The sequence below is a fragment of the Pristis pectinata genome, chromosome 15 (assembly GCF_009764475.1).
Source record: "Pristis pectinata isolate sPriPec2 chromosome 15, sPriPec2.1.pri, whole genome shotgun sequence".
NCBI lineage: Eukaryota > Metazoa > Chordata > Chondrichthyes > Rhinopristiformes > Pristidae > Pristis > Pristis pectinata.
The window spans coordinates 30,436,958-30,462,950 of record NC_067419.1 but is presented as its reverse complement, the minus strand read 5'-3'; the positions used below and the strand labels follow the sequence as shown (position 1 = coordinate 30,462,950).

General features: G+C 37.7%; 1 protein-coding gene across 2 annotated transcripts; it reads right to left on the bottom strand.

The window, feature by feature from the left end:
- Positions 1–1,422: 1,422 nt before the first annotated feature.
- mdm1 (Mdm1 nuclear protein) lies at positions 1,423–24,560 on the bottom strand. Of its 2 annotated transcripts, XM_052030435.1 has the most exons (15): positions 24,439–24,560; positions 22,338–22,452; positions 18,938–19,329; positions 17,119–17,253; positions 15,209–15,382; positions 13,237–13,346; positions 13,051–13,132; positions 12,651–12,689; positions 12,207–12,382; positions 11,509–11,784; positions 10,786–10,949; positions 9,917–10,050; positions 8,748–8,994; positions 5,946–6,014; positions 1,423–1,891 (listed from the first exon to the last, which is right to left on the bottom strand). In XM_052030435.1, the coding sequence occupies exons 1-15, from the start codon at positions 24,454–24,456 to the stop codon at positions 1,776–1,778; spliced, it is 2,247 nt and encodes a 748-aa protein (XP_051886395.1). In that variant the 5' UTR covers positions 24,457–24,560; the 3' UTR covers positions 1,423–1,775. The 2 variants fall into 2 exon arrangements, with proteins under 2 accessions (XP_051886395.1, XP_051886396.1); XM_052030436.1 differs by lacking the exons at positions 12,651–12,689; positions 13,051–13,132; positions 13,237–13,346 and having other exon boundaries at positions 1,444–1,891.
- Positions 24,561–25,993: the final 1,433 nt, after the last annotated feature.

Genomic DNA, 25,993 nt, shown 5'->3' with positions numbered 1-25,993 from the left:
AAGGATTAGTGTAAAGGAGTGAACTCCATGGGCCGAAGAGCCTGTTTCCATTCTTTATCTCTATGACTTTTTAAAATCTGGTTATCTTAAAAGCTGATTTAGTGTTGTTATTTCTAACAGTGGATCCTCATGTTGCAATTTCCAAGCATATTGTTATCATTCCTGACTGTTAAAATGTCGATGGTGAATCCCACGTTCTCTTACTTAAAATAAGAATCTGGGCTCTATTATAACTGACAATGGTCCAAGAAGAGCTTCTCCCAAAAGTCTCCACCACTTCCTTCCAAAATCAGCTCCCATACAACATATTGGACTCTCCTTCATTCACTGCATTGCTACACACCAACAGACATCTCGTTTCATTTATGCCAACAGTATGTCCTGAACATGGAGGGGGCTCACCCAGTGCTCTTGTTCCTGGGTTCTGATTCAGGATTTACCCAAAGTTTGACATTGCAAATTATTATTTGCAGATTAATAGAAATACAAATTAGAATTTTAAATATCCTCTGAGAACCTTACACTATAAGAATGTGTAATACAAATATTCCCCAATTTAAGAAAGGGATGCATTCTGGAAAACATTTTGTTGAGTTGAATTTCATAATCAAAAAGGCTGGACAAGTACATTCTTATGGGCATTGTGTGCAGTATGTTCTTACATGCAGAAAGTGACCTGTTATTTGTTATAAGAAAAGTTTCATAAACCAAAGGCAGGTATCCCAAAAAATCAATTGTCTTATAACAAAAATTTGTAAATTAATTGTTCATAAATTGAGGAATTGAGTGCAAATATTAACTGTAAACTATGGAATGCTCATGCACAAGATGCAGTGTCAAAGCCCAGATAATCTGTTTCATTTATACTAATGGTATTTCCAGTGCTCTTGTTCCTGTTCTGATTCAGGATTTACCCAAGGTTTGATATTGCAAGTATTGTTATTTGCTTATTTAAATATGGCTCTCCTGAGGCTTCCAGCTGGACTGTATTGGTACCTGTGGCAGTGTTAAGGCAGTGTTAACTGTGTACAGAGATATAGTTGTTATCAGCAACTAAACAAGTGTGATGCAATTATTTTAAAGTGGAATGGCTGCTGTTGCCAACGTTTGCCAGTAGTAGTGCTGATTCTATGGTAAACATCAGGTTCTTGAAATATTTCTACAATTTAGCTATGTAACAGCCATGTTCTGCACTGGATTCAACCAGTGTCAATTGGATCGGAGTTGTTCTGCACCATGTCTACTTCACAAAGGTGTATATTAGCTTTTCCATTTATATCAGCAATTAAGTCAGGAAAGCTGGACCTCTGTACATAAGTTCTATGTAAATAAACCAGTGTCAAAAAGAATGCACCATTGTGATAGCAGTAGCATCGAGTTAAGAATTAACCTTACATTTACACAAGTTTATCATTCATGTTTCTAAAAAAATAATTTATTAAAATTACTCTGTGGACATTCCATTTTTACAGACGTTAAAATTTAGTAATGTTTTTACTATATTCTGTGTAGCTGAAATTAGATTTTATGTATCTTTATTATTGTAAAATTTTAGCAACCATCAAAATCTGAATTTTAGTTCTCAGCATCTACACACAGAACACCGTAAATCAAATGTTTTTAAATAACAAACAGAAGGGAAAAGTGTAACATTTATCACATACGAAGCAAAAATTCTAATTCAAATCTGAACAGGATGCAATTTTCCGACTAAAAAATCTCACACCTTACCAAAAGCCACACATCCTTCTTGGTAAGAACCACTATTTGAAAGTTCATGGGCTCTTGCCCCAGAAATTATCTCTCCTTTTCTGAGCACGCTCAAGGACTTGAGAGGCAAGCGAACTGGATGCTGCTGATCGTGCAGATATTTGTGACATTCGATCATCCTCTGAAAGAGACAATAAACCAGGCTTGAATCACATTTTAGTATTTTTTGTATTACTTGTAAACCACCTTCACTATTACAAATTCATGCATGACTGATCTTTGGACAAAAGGGCAGAGTCCTAGTTTTAATAGCACTATGCTGATTTAAGTAATGTTACTTTATTTAGAATTATATACAATTCAGAATTATATTGGATATTAAAAATAGAAATAGGCAATTCAGCCCTGTCAGTCCATAAGAAAAAAAGAAATTTGATATGACCCTTTGATCCTCACTAATTTTTATCAATGCACCATAGAAAGCATCCTATCCGGATGCATCCTGTGGCAACTGCTCTGCCCAAGACTGAAAAAACTGCAGGGAGTTGTGGACACAGAAACCAGCCTCCCCTCCATGTACTCTGTCTACACTTCTTGCTACCTCAGTAAAGCAGCCAACATAATCAAAGACCACACCCACCCCAGACATTCTCTCTTCTCTCCCCTTCCATCAGGCAGAAGATACAGAAGCCTGAAAACACGTACCACCAAGCTCAAGGACAGCTTCTATCCCGCTGGTATAAGACTATTGAGTGGTCCCGTAGTATGATAAGATGGGACCTCACAATCTATCTCACTATTATTGTCTGCCTGCACTGCACTTACTCTGTAACTGTAACACTTGATTCTGCATTCCGTTATTGTTTTCCCTTGTACTACCTCAATGCACCGTTGTAATGAAATGATCTGTATGGATGGCATGCAAAACAAAGTTTTTCACTGTACCTCGGTACATGTTACAATAATAAACCAATTTACCAATTTAAGAACATAAGAAATAGGAATAGGAGTAAGCCATACGGCCCTTTGAGTTTGCTCTGCCATTCATCAAAATCATGGCTAATTTTCTGTATCAATGCCATTTTCCAGCACCATCTCCATATCTCTTGATTTCCTTAATGCCCTGAAATCTGTCAATCTATTGTCTGAGCTTCCACAGCCATCTGGGGTTAAGAATTACAAAGATTCATTACCCTCTGAGTGAAGACTTTGTGCTCCATTCGAGCCTCCTCCCATCCTTCCTCATCAAATTCCAGCAGCGTAAATCTCTATTTCCTTCTCTTTTATATGGCTGTCCAACCTCCTCTTAACTGCATCTACCAATATCCTTCATAATTTAAAAGAACTTCATTCAGCCCTTCAGCTGTCTTTCTTCAAAAGATACCCAGTCTGATCAATGCTTTCCAGTTTGTATACCTTAACATTTCTGGTATCATTCTTGTAAATATTCTCTACGCTTTCTCCAATGTTTCTATAACTTTTTAAAAATGCAGTGACCTGAATTGTGTGCAGGGCTCTAAGTTTGGACTAATCAAGGTCCGAAATGGAATGAAAATTAAAAATAAACTGCAAATTGAATAGAAATTTAGAAAATTCTGAAAGCATTAAGCTGGTCAGTCAGCGTCTGTGGAAAGGGAAACAAAGCTAACATTTCAGGTGGAAGATCATTCACCAGAATAGCTTGAGGTCTGGTACATTTTCCCTACTTTTTCAATTCCCTCTCTTTAAAAACAAACCCTGATGCCTGGTTCAATTTATTTTTGTAATGGCTTTGTTAGCCTATGGTGCAGCTTTTCATGATTATTGCATTTCTACTTCAAGTTCCCTTTATTCCTCTACCCCTCTCATACTCATCCTTCTGAGTAATAAGTGACTTACTTTTCCTTGCACTTACTTGTGCTGAATTTCATTTCTCAATAACTTACCCATTCTGCAAATTTATCAATGTCTTCCTATAACGTGTTGCATCCCCCATTATTGAGTAAACCTCGCTAGGTATTGTATCTTTGATTCCAGCCTAAATCATAAATATAAATTATGAACAGCAGTGATCTCAGCACTGATCCTTGTGGAACAACACTATCCATCTTCTTCCACTGTGAATGCCCTTTAGTACCTCTCTCTACTTTCTGTCCTGAAGCCAGCTAGCAATTCATTCTGCTGGTTGACCACCAACTTCACAATCTCTGACTTTATGTGTTAGTCTTTTATGGATTATCTTATTGAAGGGCATTTGAAAATCTAGATTACCTACACCTTCTGCATTACCATTTTCTTCTGTCACCTCCTCAAAAAATCCAATAAAATTGGTCAAGCAAGAATTTCCATTTTGAAATTCACGCTGACTATCCATATTTTTCATCTCCGTGTTGCTGCATTTAACCAAGTTAACCTATCTGAACATGGATTACAATCAGAACCTGAGACACAATCAACCAGAATAGGTTATGCTGATAAAATGAGATGAAGGGCGAGGGAGGGTGATGGTTCCCATGATCAAAGTCTAGGTTAGACCAATTGGTGTAAATGACTGGTTTCTGTTCTGTAGACTAGACTGTTCTGTAGACAGCCTTGTACATCCTGCAGCTACTTATCCCCACTATGTATTGGAATCTCTTCAGAGAATCTCATCTCTTCACAACTTATTTTACTATCATAATCATAAAAATATGGTGATTTCAAATGAATTCAGTAGTTTTCTTATTTATAGTTTGTAATACTATCACTGACTTTAAATTCATTTAATTTGCATTTGCAAAAAATGTGAGAACTGTAATTGAAAATTCATTTGTTATTTTGTTAACTCAACAAAGCTTTGTCAATGTAGACAAAATGGTACATAATAATTATGGAACAAAGATAATTTATGAAAAAAAGATTGAAATATTTTATAAGCATCCAGTAGAACACTTTCAATCAGATGCAAATGCCCCAAGAAAAAGGTGAAAAATAAGGTTTTAACCACTATTAAGCATAAAACAATTTGACATGGAAAATAAATGCAAAGATCTCTACCTAAACCCAGAAGAAATGACTAGAAATAGATGAAAATTTCAATTCTAAATCTGCGATCCAAGACCATGGGATGTTAATTGTATCATCATTTAAATAAATTGGAAAATGTTTTATATTTATTTTGTATTTTTCATTTTGAATGGATTGTCTATATTGTATGTTGTTCTGCCTCCCAAGTGAAGCACTGGCAGTGCATTTTTCATCTCCTAATATTAGGTTATCCCGAGGCCACTGGTCTAATTCACAATTATTGGCAATAAAAGCATACTGTGAAAAAAAAGATTAGGGGAAAAAATGAGGTTACAATGTGAGGATAAACAAACTTATACCTTGTGGTTTTCTTCCAAGTTAAAATTTAATCTCTCTCATTGGACTGTTCTTGCTCTTTATGATTTGAAACATACCCTATCTCCCTTGTATTTAAATGATCTTTGGATAAGTTAGTGTTCAGAGTAATAACCCTTTCCAGTATATTGCATCTAACTTACTATATCATAAGACCTCAAGTAACCTTACTAAACTTTACAAGGTAGTGGAATTAAATGTCAGTAGGTTGTGCAGTAGGTTATATACACTAAGCAGAGATATTGAACAATAAATGACAAATTGAACAAATGAATTGAAACACTGTTGGAATACGTTAGAGACAAACTTCATTTAAAGACAATAAAAAACACTTTTGTTCACTACCTAAAATGCTATTAAAATTTTTACCATTTCTTCGGTCTTAACAGATTTGATCCTGACTGTTCATAATATCTTTTCTTGACCTATCTAATTCTTTCTTATGCCTACCAATCAATATTTTACAGTCATGCTAAGATACACTTGTCATAATAACTGGAACATTTTAAGCTAGAGTGTTATGCTAAATTCCAAAAGTGCTGTCATTCAATAAATATATGTAAAACACCCATAAAATGCTCCTATTGTAATTTAATGGCTTGGCCATTTTCTGATATCAGGCCAAGGCAATCATGCATCAAAATAAGTTCATTGTTTATTGAATAAACTCATCTTTAATGTTTCTTTTTTCCTTTCTGTAATTATTCCCTCTACTTCTTCCAGTGGTTGTTAGAATATGGAGAGGAGTCACTGAAGTACTTCAGTACCAACTCAATAAAAACTTTGTTATATCATGGCATAAATTCTATAATAATCATAGCTCAAATGATATAACAAGTGTGATTTGAATTATAATTGAAAAATTATACAAATACCATTATCTGCACCAGCTGGGTCTGTTGCTTGTAACCTCAGCAGACCGGTCCTTGGTCCTCCAGTATTACCTTCAATTGAGTTACAAAAGTAAGTTAATATTGATTCTCACTACAGAGTTCTCTCCAGATTTTTTAAATGCCCATTATCCTCCAGCAAAACTGCGTATTTTTTAAAGGACATATCTATACTTATTTGCATCTTTTCAAGTATAATGCCCTTAATGCTAGAAATATTACAAGAAAATACAGTGGTTACAGTGAAATTTTATTCCATTCATAGCATGGGTGCCAGTAAACCCCAACACATCACATTCACTATGAATGTTTACAAAAGAACTGAACCAGACAGTGCATCAATAATTCCACATTAAGGGGCATGAACTGCTACCCATGGAGTGCTATACTAGCAAACTGAAAATTCCAGGGAAGCAGAAAATCATACGTTAAATCTTTACAAGCAAAAACGAACTGCTGGAGGAACTCAGCTGGCCAGATAGCATCTATGAAGGCAGAAGGATGATCGATGTTTTGGCTTGAGACCCTGTATCAGGACTGAGAATAAGAGGGGAGATAGCCAGTATAAAGACGTGAGAAGGAGAGGCGTGGCAGGGATTGGCAGGCAATAGGTGGAACCAGGCGGGGGGGTGTTGGTGGTGGTGGGGGTTAATGGCCAGATGGAGCCAGGTGGAGTAGGGCTGGAGTTGGGAGACAACGGCTTGTGGGTGATACAGATAAGAAGAAAGAAAAAAAAGGGGCAGATGGAGCCAGGTGGGGAGTGGGGGGGGGGGGGGGGGTAAGGGAGCGTAGGAGAGTATGAAGGTAGAGACTCTAAGGTGATAAGTAAAGACAAAAGAAGCCGCAGATGCTGGAATCTGAAGGTGATGTGGAACCAGATAAGGTACAGTTGATAAGCAGATGGAATCAGTTGGGGGAGGGGATAGGAGATAGGTTAAGAGTGTGGGCAATACGCAGATGGAACCGGGTGGGGAAGGAGAAACAAAACTGGGTAACAGGGGGGCGGTGGGTAGAAGTGGGGTGAGAGAACCTGGGTGGATCAGAAGGAGAGAGAAGGGAATACAGGGGGTGCAGGTTACCTGAAATAATTCAGTGTTCAAACAATGGATAGTAGAGTACTCACGTGGAATATGAGGTACTGATCTTCTAGATTGCTTTTGACCTCACCTTGATAGTGGGAAGGCTGAGAACAGAGAAGTCAGTGTGGAAATAGGAAGGAGAGTTAAAATGGCATGCAACAGGGAGCTTAAGATGGCCATTGTGGACAGAGCGCAGGTGCTCTACAAAACAGTCGCCTAGTATATACTTGATCTCGCTGATGTAGAGAAAGCCACATCAGGAGCACTGAATATGGTAGACAAGTTTGGAGTAGGTGCATGTGAATCTTTGCCTGACCTGGAAGGTTTGTTAAGGTCCCTGGATGATGGTGAGGGAGGAGGTGTAGGGACAAGTATTGCACCTCCTACGGTTGCAGGGTAAAGCGCCAGGGGACAGGGTGGGATAGATGGGGAGGGATGAGCGAACTAGGAGGTCACAGAGAGAGTGGCCCTCGTGGAAAGCAGAAAGGGTTGGGGAAGGGAAGATGTGACTGGTGGTGGGGATCCAATCACAGCTAGCCCAAATGATGAAGGATGACATGCTAGATGTGGAGGCTGGTAGGGTGACAGATGAGGACCAAGGTAACTCTATCGCTGTTCTGTCTGGGCGGTGGTGGAGTAAGAGCAGAGGAAATGCGAGTGGGGGCTCCATCAACCACAGCAGAGAGGAAACCACGTTTCCTGAGAAAGGACATTTCAGATGCCCGGGAACTGAAAGCCTCAACTTAAGAACAGAAATCTTTCCCACAAGTCAGATACCTCCATTGAAGTAGACATTGCTCATTTAAATATATACCATATGGTGTGAGTTGAATCTTATTTTCATAGTTTACATGTTAGTCACATACAAACATAGGAATATGGAGCATTCCATTCAGCCCTTCTCATTAAATGGCAAAGTTCAAACTCACTCGCTTAACCTAGCAATGGCCCTCTGAATCCTTCTATGTCCTTATATCTTCTTCACAATAAGAACATAAGAAATAGGAGCAGGAGTAGGCCATCTAGCCCATCGAGCCTGCTCTGCCATTCAATAAGATCATGGCTGATTCGGCCGTGGACTCAGATCCACCTACCTGCCTCTTCCCCATATCCCTTAATTCCCCTACTATGCAAAAATCTACCTGCATCCTAAATATATTTAATGAGGTAGCCTCCACTGCTTCCCTGGGCAGAGAATTCCACAGATTCACTACTCTCTGGGAAAAGCAGTTTCTCCTCATCTCCATCCTAAATCTATTCCCCCAAATCTTGAGGCTATGTCCCCTAGTTCGAGTCTCAACTTATTTTCCCACCTATCTTTGTGCCATCAGCAATTTTAACAATCATACCCTCAGTGCATTCATCCAAGTCATTTACATAAATTCTGAAAAACTAGCCCCCATTATCCATCCCTGCGGCATGCTATTCATGACATCTCGTCAACTGAAAAGAGATCAATTTATGCTTATTTTCTGCTTCTTTTTAGACAATCAATATTTTAACAACAACAACATGTTACCTCCTGCACTATGAGTTTTTATTTTCCACAATAACCTTCGCCTTGGCTCCCTATCAAATGCCTTCTGGAAATCCAAGTACAAGCTATTTGTAGCTCCTCGATTTATATTGCCTTTCCTCTTTCTGCAATGAATTTAATCTGCATTTGCCCATTTCAATAGCCTGTTTAGGTCCTCCTTTAACAAGTTACCATTATGCTGGAACTCCGGATGTCTAAGTGTTCCTTGTATCCGATGTGGGAAGCTCCTAGATGGTGAAGTAGTAAGTGAAGCAGAATTCTGATCAAAAGCAGGATGAGACATCAGTGGTGCTTGAATAGAAGGCACAGACATTCCATAGGATGGGGTACTGTAATCTGCAGGCATGCATTCTTCCCTCAAAGGAATAGGATCACACGTCTTAACACCAGCTGCTGGAGATTGTCGCAGCAGTTCAGTCTAAGTAGTAAAGAAACATCATTTTTGGTTATATGTTATTAAAATCTTCTATAATGGTTCTACTAAAAAACAAAGATTACAGAATTACCTAAGGCACTACCTTCCCTCAATGACTTACTAGATATGTAATGTCATACTGAACCCCATAGGCCTAAAAGTTACAGGATTGAATCCAAGTCTACTGTTATCTAAGTTCAGCTCAAGAAAGAGCTGAAGCACAACTGGGCTGGATCTGGGTAAGTAGGAAGAAGTGGAAATCATCCGGAGTTCCCACTTGTGATTTGTAATCAAGTAACTCTTCCTTAAAAGCAAAAGAATATGAAGAACTAAAACTGTTTAACTAAAACCAAATGCATTAGTAACCTTTGTTATCTCACCTTATTTTCAAAGTATAGTCCTTGGATTAGATAGCAGCAGACAGCATACAAGCATCTTTTATCCAACTTAAAGCAAATTTATAGATGTGTATTTTAGTTTATTTCCCAAATGTTATTTAATTCTTAACTTGGGCCACTTTTAATAAAATGTTTAAGCATTTTCATATATATCAGATGGTATTTTCTATTAATCTAAATTTCATGTTACTTTTACCAAACTACAAGCTTAAAAATGGCATAATTTAAGTGGGATTTTAAGACGTGTAATGACCGTACAAGTTTCTCATCACAATAGTTTATACTACAGACTGCGGTTTACGGTAAGTATAAAATGGAGGTATAAAGATCTTAGGGCTTTGTAAAGGAAGATCTTCCATTCCCCAAAGGGGAAGTAAAGCAAGTAGTACTACAATGCAAAGCAGTTCCTAGGGTACCAGATGCCTTTAATTACTTTGCTCAGAAGAGTCTAGATCCAGAATTTTTGGCAAATTATTTAAACCAAGAGAATCGTAGTCTCTCAAATCCCTCACATAGAAGTTCTGTACCTTTTTCTGTATTTTGTTTGGTGATTCTGATAAATATTTATAAGGTGAATATGATTTTCCCAATGGAGGCTGAGTCCTTCTACGAATGGGTGATGGTGATTTGACTTGGCGAGGAGCAACCAAAACAGCACCTCCTGGTAGAACAAAATCATTAAGATTAAGACTTAATTACCTGCATGTAGTCTTCTGAGTTTAGTAGGTTATACTTAGATTTCTCTCTTTATTATCACCCTCCCACCTCTCCTTCCTCCTGTCCCCCCAACCTCCAACACACCAAATACCTACGATTTCAGAAATTACATTTTGCACAAAACCTTTTATACTCATCTAAAATTCCAGGGAACATTTAACCAGCTCCTAGAAGTCCTAGCCTGTCCTTATAATCTCCTATCGCATATGAATTTTCATGCGAAGAAACTTTGGAGAACTTTAGAATACGCTGCCTCTTTCCCACATTTCCACTTTCTGTATTGTTTTAATTTCCCCTGATTCTCCATAGGAGGAGATTTAGTTAAATTTATGCTAAGGACCATCCTAACCAGCATGGATACATTTGCTTGCCATTATGTTATGCTGATTTAGAAAGTAAGATGTTGAAACATGGTGCAAGAAACAGCCACTGTGAGCAAGAAGAAATTAAGAAGCTGGAATAGGCTCAGAAACAAAATACACTACACAGCAGAGCAAGCTAAATGAGATACTTCAAAATAGTGTACAAATTCTTTAAATTTGGTATCATGATAGTCATTTTATTACACATGCAGACTTATACAACTTTTGACAACACAATTACATGCATAAATATTTAATAAAAATGTATAGTCATTACTAAAAAAGGGCATTTGTACTACAGCAAGAAATGGTCATACCAATGGCAGGTGTGGTCAGATCATGATGAGTTCGTTGGATTCCACCAGTTGTCTTCAGCTTTGGAGTGGGGAGTCGTCCACCTGCATCAGATCCAAACTCAGACTGTCCATTCGAGTCTGACTTTCCTGTTACCACATCCTGTCCATTTACAGGGGCTGCTTCTCTAGAAGTTTAATGAAGTTAACAATAAATTTTGTACACCTCTTATAATAATTAGTTCTTTTGATTAACAAGAAAGGAACTTATGCATGAAAATAAAATGTTTCAACAATCAGCTCTCCCAAATTGTGCAATTAATAACCATGGAAGAAAAGTCTTTTTTAAAAAAAACACAGAATGCCAAAGTAATATAGACCACACAATTAATGAAAACAAAAACTCTGCTCCAACATCACAGTTGTCAGCTACATTTAGTTTGAAAAGCTGGAATGGAGCAATAGGGACAACTTTAAATTTTGAGATCTTCAGTCAAATTTTCACACAGTGTTTTTCATTTGTATTATAACGATTATATGGAGACAAAAATAAAGATCACTTGCATGGAAATTGTATACTTGTACATATTTGAAAGAAGTCAGGTGAATTCGACTACATAAAAAAAATTAATTCGGCTGAAGTTTTATCCCAAAGTTTAGACCTTATTTATGTACCTTTTTCCCAATTCCTTTGCCAGCCCCTCTCCAACACCCTTCCAGTGCAATTTGATATAAATTTTCATCTACCTTTCCACAACTGCTTCCACTTCTGCATGCCCCTCAACCACCTCCTTAGCTTCACAATTTTGTTCGTGGTCACCTTCTGTTAGTTCTGCTTCATGTGGCTTCTCTTCCTCATTATTCCATGCCAATTTTCTGCTGACTGGAAGAGTAGGAACATCTGAAATACCGTTCTGTACTGTTTCACTGTATTTTGTAGTAGCCCTTGGTGATAATGTAGCACTTTGTTCTGTAGAGCTATGATTTTTTTGCATGCTGGAAATGTTGGGTGTTTCTCTGGCCCTATAAATATAAACAGATATTTCACTGCTAGGGAGTATTCTGTAGATGTTATCAGTATTATAGAATGATTTGTATGTCTTGGATATATAATATTCACATGTCACTCATAACATGTATTTCATTGAATAAAGCCACAATATTTTTGTCCATATATATAGTAATAGCATTTAACAATAATATTTTTAAAGGATCTTCAAAGTTAAGCAGTGGAACATTTGCAGCGTTGCCAACTAAAGCATTACGAGACACAATGAAAAAAAGATACTAATAAACTGTTGGCAAAAAAAATACTTAGACCTTTTTTTTCTCAAATGCATGGATTAAAAACAAACTCTGAAAGTATGCTCTTTACTTGGTTGATGTAAATATCAATATTCCTTTTTAATGAACTTGCCCTAGATCATGCATATCCTTAATTATACCTTGCAAGGTCCAGAGCTTTGACACAATCACTGACTGATTCTTCAGTATCAGATGTTGAGGACACATCCCACATCTTATTTTGTTCAGAAAGAATCTGGATGAGATGATCCCGGGAGAAGTGAGTACCAAGTGCTCTCCTCTTATATGCTTTAGCTTTCTCTCTAAGTTCCTTCACCTGTCACATCAGAGCATAGGAAAATTTTAGTTTTTAAATCATATTTTTCTGGACATAACCTTGTTTTGTTTGGATTGTGCTCAACACAGTGTAGATTTAAAATTTACTCAAATCAGAACAGGTTGTTTTCAGATAATAATCCCTCTATCCACAAAAAATACAGTTGTTACTAATGTAGCACAGCAGCTTGCAGTATATTTTTTTCCTGCTAAATATGTATTAGTATAAACAAAAACCAAGCCATCCAAAATTTAGTCAAAAAACTTACCTCTGCATACCAAGGGGAAATTAGGTTGGGTTCAGTTCCCTGTTTTAAAAAATGGTATGGTTTAAAATAATTTACTTTTGTAAATTCAATGAAGAATACACATTCAAAATTAAAAGAGGTGAAACAACAAGAAATCACAGGATACGGTGATTAAAAAATTGCACAATAGTTAAATCACAACCCCTAAAAAAACAACTTTAAAAGTGCATTGAAATTAATTCAAATCTTCACAAGGTACAATAATTATAAATCATTATCATCAGTGATGCATTTAAGTGCAAAGGTAAGGGTACTCATAAATGAACTGACTTTATAAAAGGCACCAATGGATTGCACTTACTAGCATTATAACAGTGCACTGATGTCATGCAGCGAGTACTCAATGTGAATATTTACCTACCCCTTCAGATCTATATTCTGTTTCTCTATAATCATACTGGGCAGGAGACTTGAAATTAGTCTTATATTCAGACTTAACATTTCTGGAAAAGACACCAAAATGGTGTTAATTATAATTTATATCAATGAATGTGATAAATCATATTTTAGAGTTACACATGGTATTTTAAATGTAAATGTTGTGTACCTAAGTCCTTTGTTTGAGTGAACAGTTTTTTGTGAATTCTGTTCATTTAGAAGCTGTTTGCCCTGTGGCTCTGTTTCTTGATTCTGGTCCCTTGAGGTCGACCCTGTTGACTTAGGAAGGGCAGACCTCAGGTTATTACTCTGAATACATGAAAATTCAATCAGATACAGGCAACAAAGGACTCACTGATTTTTTTAAGGCAACATTGTAGAAAATAAAGTTCTTTTTCATTTTTATATATAATAGCTTTATTTTCATATAAAATATTATCTTGTGGAGAGAGTAGGACGCCATGAAAACAGGATTTCAGTGGGAGAGGAGTTTGTGTTTAAAGAATAAACAAGGAAAAAAAATTAGCATGGATTATTGGCAAGTGTCATAAACCTCCAGGATTTAAATCTATCCCTGGTTAAAAACAAAAGTCCCAAGATTACGCAGTGATAGTAAGAGCCATAGTTTTCAATTATTCTGTCTCTGTATAGGCTCCAGAGTTTACTGATATTCCCCAGCATTTATATTGGGGAAATTGGCTCCTATATCCTGGGCTGGATTAGGGGACGGCAGGCTACACAAGCTGCGAAGGTTTTCAAGGGAGTATCAGGATGGGGCTTCTCAACTGTGCCATTCGAGGATCTGACACCAATCAGAGGCTGGGACATTTTGGGCCAGCAAAAGAGGCTATCTATATCCAGATCAAATAAACTCAATTTTGGGGTGACAACAGGTGATTATAGCACTTGGTGGATCCATGTCAGAAATATCTGACCCATTTATTAAGGAATTCGAATCCATTTAATAGTTGTGAGGTTCTTTACAAGAATAGATACCAAAGTGTTAAATCAGATTGGTTCCACATTTGATCTAGGCATTGATAACATATTTCTTGATTTGCAAAAAAGTTTATATGAAGGAATAGCAAATAATTAGGAAAGCCAAGAGAAAAGTATTGTCTATTGTTAGGAGAATTAAATATAAAAGGTTATACTTCAGTTATATAGGACATTGGTGAGGCAAGACCTGGAGCACTGTACACAGTATTTGTTTTCTAACAAAAAGGATGCCATTGCATTAGCAGTTCAGAGAATGTTTACTAGACAAATACCTGGGATGGGCAAGTTGTCTTATGAGGAAAGGCTGGACAAGCTAAGCCTTTATCTGCTATAACCTAGAAGAGTAAGAGTGCCAATATTCTGAGGAGAATTGACAGGATGAATGTGGAGAGAATGTTTCCTATCATTGGAGAATATATGACTATGTGGATTCTCTAAAGATAAGACATCACCCATTTAAGACAGAGATGAGAGTTGTGAGTCTTTGGAATTCTCCTCCTATGGTGGAAACAGAATCTTTGCATATTTTTAAGGCAGAGGTAGAAAGGTCCTTGATTTGCAGGTGGTGAAAGGTGGACAGGAAGGTGTAGTTGAGATTACACGCCAATTGGCCATGATCTGACTGAATGGTGGAGCAGGCTCAAGGGACCCAGTCCTACTCCTAATTCATATCTTTGTATGTTTGACATCCTGTACCACGGAATATATTTCTTTGTAAACATGAATTCCTTATATATTTTAATTAATCTACCTGATCAAGTTTTGATGACCAATCACCAACCTGAAATATTAACTCTGTTTTTCTGAAACTGAATTTTTAAAAAAAATACAGATTATGGAAGGGTCAACAGAAGGGTCTTTGCCCTGAAATGTTAACTTGTTTCTCTCTCCACAGATGCTGCCCATCTGCTGAGTATTTCGAACATTTTCAGTTTTAATTCCTAATCTATCCCATTGTCAATAACACGTGCCTAACTATCAATTATAGAACACATTCCCCGTCAATATTTCCTGCTGAAGAAGGGCAGCAAAAGCATAACAAATGAGACACAAACACACTGAGAGATTTTCAGTAGATTTACAAATAATTTTCTTTTTCTTGACCATTTACAAACCAGTTATTATGAGTAATATACAATTACCTTCAGTGGAGAAAGGCTTTCCAGTTCCAATGCTAAAGCCTTTTCTTCAAAATCTTTACGCAACCGTGGTCCTTTAGGTGGTTGCATACCTTTAAACTGACTTGAATATTCTGTTTCACTGGTCATCTTACCCTTTTGAAGTGGAGGAATATCCTGAATTTTGGTGTGAATAATCTGGAGAGGGGCAACATTCATTTGCTTAACTAAAAAATTTATGGAATTCAAATATTGTTAAAACATTATCAAAAGCATTTTTTCATTTGATCTAACTAGAAAGCCTGATACAGAGTTGTTGGTGCGTCAAAGTAATAATGTTGTTCATTTAGACGATACCACATGTGTTCTCTTAATTAGACTTGTCTACATCAACTGATTCAGGATGCTTATAACACCTTCTCCCCACGACCACTAATAACATATTCCATATGGTAAGTATCTATCAACTGAGATTTGTATATTTGTTTTAACTTGAAGTGAAAATACTCATAATAACTGAAGATTCAAGGGCACAGAGAAAACAACTATAAGATCCTCATTCTTGACTTCCCACAAACTTCTCACCAAAATATTTTCAATCCATCCCTCCCCGAGTTTCTGCATTGAGTAACTCCTCATCCCTCGTGATTCCATCCTCCTTTTTAACTAAATTTGCTCATCAACTTTGTTTTCCAGCCTTGTTTAATCCATAAATTCTCCTCATTATTCACAACCAACCTCTTCACTTTGCCATCTATCTTATTGTTTCAATCATGGATTGAGTCTGCTCATATCCTTTATCACCCTATCCCCTTCCCTCCTTGCAACACCACTTTCTTTTACCTCTGCACCTCAAAGAAACTACTTCCATCATAAAATCTGCCTATTTCCCCCTCCATAATAACCCATCTCCACAGCTCTCCCTCACCCTACCTGCTACTGAAACCCTAATGCTGGCTTTTGTACCTCTCTAATGAACAATTCAAATTCTCTCATAGCCACACTCCCTTTCGCAAAACTTCAAAAACTTCAGATCAGACAATAATCTGCTGCCATATCCCGATTTGCACCCCCAAGATCCAATCACTGATTATTAGCAAGTTCCTGATCCACCAAAACCTTAAATTTAAAATTTCCATATAAAAGTCTCTCCACAGTCCTGACTACCAACTTCAACCTATTATCTAGTTGGTCATAAAAAAGAAACAGTGCAGTGTTACATTCAACTTTTTAAGTTTAATTTTACTCCAACTCTGGTCTCTTGAGAACTCTGCACTTCCTTTGCTTCACAATTGGTGACCATTGCTTCAGCTGTTTATAGACATTGCAATCGATAAATCATGCCACCCTTTCATCTTAGGATCCTCCTTAAAACCTAACTCTTTGCTCTAGCATTTGTCATCCCTCCTGAAGCTAAGTGATAATCTTTGTTTAATTCTACTCTTGTGAAACACTTTGGAATGTTTCCCTGTGTGAAAGATGCTATATAAAACAAATTGTTATTGCAATTTATAGGGCAACATTCCTTAAATTCACATAAGTATTGCAATTGTATCAAAAATCTGGTATAGAATGTACATTCCAGGGATAATCAAGCATCTCCACTCAGCTTGAACTGACACAGTTCCCAGATTACATTTTAACATTTCAACAGAAACTCATTATAACAACAGCTCACTGGAGAACTGATTCTATTTTTGTTAAAATGTGCAAGGTAAAATTAACCTCAAGATTTAAAGATATTTAAAAACAACAAACGATACTCTTTTTTTTGAACTAACACTATAGTTAAATGGTCATATTTCTTAGACCAGGTTAAATTAAGAGATCTTTTTGGATTGTCTTTTGGTAGTCTACATTAAATAATTGAAATTGTTAACTGGATATTTCCTAAGTAGACTGCTCAATGAAATATGACCCCAGGGGGAGAATACCTGTTCTGCAGCCAATAATGGGGAATTGTCTATTTGATTTTTCCAACCAAATTGCCGTTGGTATTCAGAGCTTCTCCCTAAACTCTTCCGTGGTGCAGTCTTCAATCCTGATTTTTTAAGGAGTGCATAGCTAACCTATAAATAACAAAATAAAATCACATCCTTAACATTGGCGAACAGAATGAAGTAGGAAAACTGAATTACTGCACAAAGTGAACTATAGATAGCAAAACAAAACTCATTGTTTCCTAAAGTTGTGTTCTTATTCGCTAAATTGAAATAGAGATTAAAATTACTTTGCTACTATTTACATAAAATTCTACACAACTGTTGTCTTGACATTAAACTCACATGAGCACCTATTCCTTCCTTCCTGATATGCCAGGAGAATTAAAGGACTTGCTACCAAAGAACAGTCTGGGCAAGGCATTTCTCTTCTCCCAAGAATTGAAAAATTCTTAACGGGGAGTGTGGATGACCAAATGAAATGGTGTCAGCCATAATAGACAATTGTGTGTAAGTTTGTTAGCAATGAGAAATAGGTGAGAGAGAAAGCAAAGGACAGAACTGAAGAACACAAGAATGCCAGAAGAAAATTGACAGGGAAAGAAAAGAAAAAGGACCAGGAAAGGTGTGAGAAGTTGAAAGTAGATGGAGAGTGAGTAGTCATCATCTCTGAGAATCAGCCACAAATTCTCTAACTTCCAAGTCCATTTATCATACACTAGCTTTTATGTTTGGATTAAAGTGGGTTCACCACTTCCTAAAGGCTCATTAAATCATTGGTCCCAAAATAAAAATATAGGCCTGGATTTTCTGGAGAAACGTGAGCATTTTCTTGCATAAGTGTCAGGAGCTTTGAGATTTCTGACCAAGTGTGAGCAAATAGAGGCCCTGAACATTCTGACAGGTATTTCTGAGGCTTTACCGACTATACTCAATTGCTGGACAGCTCATGAAGACCAGTGGTGCAATATGAGCTTCTGACTATTCCCCAGCACTTTTCTGAACTAACTCAAGCTCAATTCTTTTCAATGGAGATGAATGGCTATAATGAATGAAATACAAGGTAATTTACATTTTATTGATTTAATTGTTTAAATCATTTTCAATTTTAAAAAAGGTTGATTTTTTTTACAGCATTTTCAGAAACAATCAGAACATTCAAAGACTTTATCAAATTTGACAAACGCTCCCTTTCTGTTTTGGAAGAATTTTTATTTTGGGGGGGGAATGTGGGCAGCATTGAAGAAAATTCCCACTTGTATCATTCGACGATGATGTAATTCTAAACAATTTCCACAATTACATTGCATATATACAGAAGTACAAAAAATATACAAAATATTAAGCAAATATTCTTTATTGAAACTCTGCACACTTAAAATGTAATTTGTAGTTTAGGGCTAACAACCTATCATAAATCATTTTTAATAGTCTGTTCCCATGAGTAACTGTGTTCAGAAATTTAACTAAGTGTTTTGCATTTATCCATTACTTAGGATCATCCAAAGCCAAGACACTGAAGCTGGCGGCCCTTATCACGTAATAAATGGGAAGATGTAGACAAATTGGTATTGGTTTATTATTGTCACTTGTACCGAGGGGATTAAATGTTTCCATCAAGGTGTAACAAATTATTATATTAGAAAAGGTAGAAATGTTCTTAAAATGTCTGAACATTGCCTTTGTAAAATTTCAAAAGACTCAGAATACAAATCTTAATACAGAATTTCATTTTGGCTTTATTCAACATAGCTTGCAAAAGAGGACCAAAAGCAATTAATAAATCAACTCAATAATTATTGTTCCTACTTACATCATTACCAACTGCCTTATCCGCAACTTCCTTCCTACAAGATTTATTGTTGTCCTTTGTTTTGTGAGCACCTGCAACCAATTGCTTGTCTTTCCCCACAGTTGGTTCTTGCACTGAGTGCAAATGGCAGTCTGCAGACCGTGACCTGGGCACTTTAGGTTTTCGAGGACCATCAGGTGTTTCACATTCTTTCTGGCTCTCTTGACTCTTCTCAATTACTTTTCCATTGAATTCAGAAGACTGCAATTTCACTTGTTCAGATACATTTGGTAATGGTTTATGAAGTGTACTTCTTGAATTACTACTTCCATCCCAATGAAAAGATTGTGAAACTTGAGGTCTGTAATATGGCACTCGCTTCTTTGAGATAAAGTTTGGTTCTCTAGTACTTCCTGAAATACAAATGTAAAGAGGTATTTAAAATCCTTTTTATAGTAACCATTTTACAGCATGCTATAGATTCTTCCTCACTATCACAGTGTGTCAGTGCTTTGCATATTCCAAGAACTCTTTGTTGTCAAAGCTACTTTTAACTCCTTCAACCCTTTCCCCAACATCTCTCACCAAGTTGTTGATGACCCCTGCTAATGCATCTTTCTTTGGATCACCACCTATATATCTTATAATGCATTCACAAAATGTCTCAGAAAATTTATCTAGATTGTGGTTAGCATACAATTGCAAAATGTTGTTTCCCTATTCTAATGTATATGGATAAGAAAGTGAGAAGGTAACAAAGTTTCCTATCCTTCCTCTTACAATAATATCTCTACCCTTTCCAAATCTCTAATATCTTTCCTAAGATGGTACACCCATAACGGCATGCAATATTCTAGTATGATCTAATTAGTGGGTCTTATAAACTTACTTTGACTTTTTGACATTGTAATGTGTAACATTTTTTTGAAGTCAGTTATCCCATTTGGCCTTAATGTGACCTTTCTATTTTTAAAGATTAATACATAAGCATTGTTTCATCTCACTGTTCCCCACTGTTAGGACTATTACAATTTAGGAATACTTCCTTTCTCAGCTCTTTTCCCCAAAATATCTGTTCCCATTCTGTGGAATGCTCTGCACCTTCTATTTATCTATCTACTGTAGTAACCTGCCTGCTAACCTCCTGCATGCTTCCTCATAGTTTGCTATGCCCTTGAATTTGGTTCATCATCAATGTAAAATTTGTTTACATGAATTATGAAAATAAAGAGGTTAAGATAAAAGGACAAATGAAATAGAATCATAGAGTAATACAGCATGGAAACAGGCCCTTTGGCCCAACTCGTCCATGTCAACTACGGTGCCCACCAAGCTAGTCCTATTTGCCAGCATTTGGCCCATTTCCCTCTAAACCCCTCCTGGCCATGTACTTATCCAAATGTCTTTTAAATGTTATTATTGTACCTGCCTCAAGCACTTCCTCTGGCAGCTCTTTCTTTCTCCACAGAAGCTATCCAACCTGATGAGTATCATAGAATCATAGAACAGTACAGCACAATACAGGCCCTTCGGCCCACAATGTTGTGCCGACCTTTAAACCTCGTCTAAGACTATCTAACCCCTTCCTCCCACATATCCCTCTATTTTAAATTCCTCCATATGCTTATCTAGCAATCTCTTGAATTTGACCAATGTCCCTGACTCCACACCGCCCCAGGCAGCGCATTCTATGCCCCAACCAGTCTCTCAACCACTGGGTACAAAAACCTTCCTCTGAGTATCTCCCTTGAACTTCCCACCCATTACTTTAAAGCCATGCCTCTTGTATTGAGCATTGGTGCCCTGGGAAGAGGCGCTGGCTATATATTCCTCTTAATATTTTGTACACCTCTATCATGTCTCCTCTCATCCTCCTTCTCTCCAAAGAGTAAGCCCTAGCTCTATTATTCGTCTCCTCATAATGCATACTCTCTAAACCAGGCAGCATCCTAGTAATCTCCTCTGCACCCTTTCCAACGCTTCCACATCCTTCCTATAATGAGGCGACCAGAACTGGACACAGTACTCTAAGTGTGGTCTAACCAGAGCTTTTGTAGAGCTGCATCATTACCTCACGGCTCTTAAACTCGATCTGACGACTTATGAATGCTAACATCCCATAAGCTTTCTTAACTACACTATCCACCTTGAGGCAACTTTCAGGGATCTGTGGATATTTTCCAACATTTTTGGTTTTCAGCACAATATAACCTTGGATGCCCATTTTCAATGCACTTGGTACTTCTTCTTAGTCAGTCCCTCAGGACTCTGGATAGTTTGATTCCATCTCACTTCTGTGGGCTGTGGGTTCTGAAGTGACTGATGAGTTTAATGTGGGACCTGATTGACTGGTCATGCAGGTGAGTAGTCTGGGAGGTGTGTGCTCTGTTTGCTGTTTACAATGGACATCTGTGTGCTCCAAAAAAAAATCATGATCCTCAAAACCTGAATACAGCCTCTCCATTTTGAGTGCTTATGGGCCAGGAATGCCCATGAGTCGATGAGGGTGTTATACTTTTTCATGGAGGCTTTGAGAACATCCTTGATACTTTTTCTCCCCTGACCATCTAGTAATCCCTTGCTAGGACTAGCTTGGAATAGAGTGTCTGCTCTGGAAGTCTAGTGTTAATCATACAAATTACATGGCTTATCCATCAGAGATGACTAATCTAGGACAGATGCTGACATTGGTCGGTTTATCCTGCCAGTTGATTTGCAGGATGTTACACAAACAGTATTGGTGGTGTGCCTCTGCCTATTGTAAGTCTATGTCTCAGAAGCATACAAGAAGGCAGCAAACACTGTTGCTCAGCACACCCCTCGTGACAGGTTTGAAGACTTGATCTTCAAATACCTTTTTTCCTCAAATGTACAAAGACTGCACTGTCACACTGAAGGCAAAGATAAATTTCATTATCGATGGTGACTTCCAAGATATAGGAAGTGTTCCATGTTTTCAGGGTCTCATTGTGGATCTTCTTGTCAGAGAGCAGAATTGTATAGTGGGGGTAAGTTTAGTAAAGAACCTTTGCTTTGCTGGTATTAGGTGTAATGTCTATTCTCTCATATACTTCACTGTATGAGTTGACAATGGCCTTGGCCTTCAACCTGCACATACACAAGTGTGATCCACATACTTCAACTTAATGAATGAGGTAGGGGTAATCTTAATTCTGGAGTGGAGGTGATGTTGGTTGAACAGTTTGCCATGTATTCTGCAAACTAGCTCTAGCCCAGTAGAAGCTTATTAGAAGCAAGGTGCAGCATTGCAGAGAGAAAGATTGGGAAAATTTATAGGGCCACGATACAGCCTTGCTTGACACTGCTGCATAAGATCACAGTTTGGATGCTGAGGTTTCCATGCAAAATAAACAACTAAACTGAAATGGTCCTTGGGAATCTGTGATATTAAAAGTCTTACCAAGCAGTTCTGAAGGGAGACCTGCCCATGGTATTTTCTGTTTAGAAACAGGACTACTGGAGCGTGATCTCTTGGAGTCATTCCAACTGAAGTTATGTTTATATTCACTTAAACCCTAAAAGAAGTAAGTAGATAGCATAAAATTTAACAGAAAAATCAAACATCAGCGTAAGTTCAAATTCTGTTTCAATCACTGGAAAACCAAAAATATTTTTCTCAAACTCAATTTACATAAAGAACCAAGCTACATTGGTTACTGGATTCTAATAATAGATTTAAAAGAGGCAAATCTTCCAATAACAAATTTGTCAAATCTTTCACACAAGATGTAAAAAAGGAATGGATTTCATATGTAAGGGTGCCCCAAAACATAGCACAAAGAATTACTTTTGTAATAGAATTATTATTATAGTATGACAGCAGTTTTCATTCAGCATTGTCTAACAAACAAACTAAGAGAAAGAATCATTTACAATTTTTTGTGCTACTGATTAAGAATTAAATGTTGGCCTAGCACAGGCGAACAAGGTTGCTGCCCAAGTCTGGACATATTCCTGAAGGGTTTGTAGCATGATACTTGCCACAATTTTCAGAAGTTATTGCACCTGCTTTGTGAAAGTTTGGTCCTCTGTAACAGAGCACAATTGTGGTTCCCATTCAGTCTACAAAGAAGGCACTGCCCCTGATCTTCCAACAATCCTGAGAGATGCATCTTTAGTCTCCCCACCACCCTGAGGGATGCACCGTCTGATTTCCACAATGCCTTCAAGAAAGGTGTTTTCAGAGTCCCATCCACACCAAGGGATGTCTTCCTGATTTTCCATCACCCCCAAGAAATGTGACTCCAGTCTCCAACTACTCCCAAGAAAATGCATCTCCAAACTTTCCACCACCAGAGATTCTTGATGTACCCTCTGATCTCTTCATCTCCTCAACTACTGCACACTATGCAGTTATCTAGCTGAATAATGTGTCACATGGTTGTACTAAATTCCAATTTAGTTTAGTAACTGCCATGCTCACCCAGCTCACAAACAACTAGATATTATTTACTCCTACTCTTCTTTCTGTCCTGAACTCAGTAAAGAATTCATTCTACCACATGCCCCTGATTCCGCATTCTATGACCTTATTCATCAGTCGATTGTGTAGCATTATCAAAGCCTATTTGACAACCTGGATCCACTGCATCACCACTCACTATTCTCTCTGTTGCCTTGTAAATTGTTTTCTGGTAAATTTGTTTTTACATATGCCAATTTCCTTCCTAATCTGTAGAACAAAATTATCCTGAGCCCTCCATAATGCTGATCCATTCATGATCTTGATCTCAGCTTTAGAAATAGCAACATTTGGCTTCTTGGATTATATTTGTCCTCAAACGTATCAGTAATAACCCCTTTTTAAATCTGTTGCTTTTTCCATCTTCCAGTCACAACCTGATTTAACCACTTAATATGGTATAATGGAAAGATAAAGTATAATTTACAAGTAAAATGTTTGCGTATAATCTGTTGTAACAATCCCTTTGGGACAAAACATCAATTTAAAATTATCATCAGACCTGAAGTAACGCCAGATGGTGAGTGTAAATATAGGTCTGGCGCTGCAGTGGCTGGGTTCAATCCTTTGTAGGTTTGTGCATAATCCTGGGAAGCTATACTGTAATCATACTCATCTACTGAAGCATGGCTTTGCAGGATTATAGGAAGTTCTTTTTAAGCAGAAACTATACACCGATTTCATTTTTACCGCGGTTATTATCTGACGTTCATAACTTCTTTCAAAATATGTGGCTGTTTTCCCAGAGCCTGTCAAGATCAGGTGCTCAAACCTCTGGCACAGTTCCTGTGTTAAAGCGAATGACAAGTTCTGTTCCTCACTTCATGCTTTTCTGCAGAGCAGAGCCGTGTTCCAGGGTCGGTCAGCACTGCTGCAGGGCAAGGGGTCTGGAAGCTGGGCTCCGTTTGGATCACCCCATTGTTCAGATGGGAAGGAACCCCAGCCAGAGCAGGGCCTGGGGTCTGGGGTCTGGGCGGACGCCACACCAGCCTCTGCCAGGATGGTAAAAACCCCTAATAAACAAGAGCAGAGGTCTTACCTTGAATCGCACGGGCATCCTGGATGCAGGGTGTCGGTGTGCAATGCTGCCTCTATCCCGATCACCTCAGCCCTCCGACTGCGTCTGTTTCTCTCCCCGTTTCCTTGGCGAGAGCAGCGTCCTCCGGCGTGCGCATGCGCAAGGAGCGAGGCAGCCTCTTAACCATCAGCAGCCTGGCTTCTGAGCGCTTCACGCTTAAAGAGACCGCACTTCCACCAGGCGCACTGTTCAACCGGGCTGGTTTCCAGGGCACAAGGTTGTATTAGTGCTTGTCCATGCTTTGTTTGTCTTGAAATCCACTATTAAGAAAAGGGAAAAGGAAAAGGGAAAGGGGGGGGGGGGGGGGGGGGGGGGGAAGCTGGATTGCGTGATATGGCTGAACAGTGTACCTCCTTGAGCAATCAATTGAAGCATCAGAGTTTGAACGAAGTGTAAGTTATAACATTGAGTTCATTGTCACATTATGTACCAAATATACTGATTCAACTGCGATTCACACTTTGCTGCCCACATTATGTAAATTTTGGTGGTCTGTGCCAGGCTATTAAATGATTCAGAACTGTGCTACCACACTTCAAAATCATGCGTTTAACACTCCACACATGCTGATTTTCCAAAGTTACACGTCTGCTAAACAGCAATATATACGTACGCAACACTTATGCTTTTATGCGAGATGCTTATGTTAAGTAAATTAGTTTCAAGGGAATTGAAATGTTTACTGCGGAGTTTGTCTTAAATTTCAGTATAATTTTTGGATAATTTTGGGAAAAGCACTATTATCTTATGTTTTAGTAAATGATTGTGTTTAATTTCTAAGGCACCTTAGTCTAAATATACAAAAAGTGTGTGCCCTTCATGCAATGAAACTAAAATAAAAAGTATTCATTAAGAACACATATTTTCAATCCACCTCTACCAATCTTAGTAAGCTAATGTAAAGCTGCTAGATGTAGGCAATAATTGACAACATATTTTCCAAAACTACATTATTCATTTCAGCAATTATTTGATGATCAGGGTCAATTTACAACATGAAAATATACTTGATTTTATATAAACTGCAAATGCAACTACAGAGCTATTGATTTAATATTACCTGGGGAAATGGGGAGAGAAACTGAGAGAGGGCTGAGGTAATTGGGATAGAGGCAGCATTGCACACAGACACACTGGGATCACTCTTATTACTTTTGTTTCCACAACTAGCTCAACACCAGAAGAACTCAATCATAAATCTCATAATGTATTCATTAATATGCATCTGTATTGAAACTACATAAAAACTTATTTGAAGATAACTGAAGGAAGAGAATTCATGAGGCCACAAATGAAGGAAAATGGATCACAATTGGTACTTTTGTCGTAATTAGTTGACAGTTTTAGTAATATATTGACTTCCATCAGGCTCTCCACTTGCCATGGCCGTGACCATGACCCCATGGGCCTTTACACTCAGTTCCTCTATGACAGTGTCAGTGTGTATCAAGTAGCAATGTTACACCCACTGTGGAAGTGCCTCTGTTTTTACATTTCTGTGAGTCTCTTATTATTC

Excerpts from the sequence above, each read along its gene's own strand:
- mdm1 (XM_052030435.1), bottom strand. Across the intron at positions 13,347-15,208 it reads AAAGCCTTTCTCCACTGAAG|TCAACAGGGTCGACCTCAAG; the intron begins GTAATTGTATAT and ends GCCCTTCCTAAG. Across the intron at positions 12,383-12,650 it reads TTTCCCCTTGGTATGCAGAG|GTGAAGGAACTTAGAGAGAA; the intron begins GTAAGTTTTTTG and ends CTGATGTGACAG.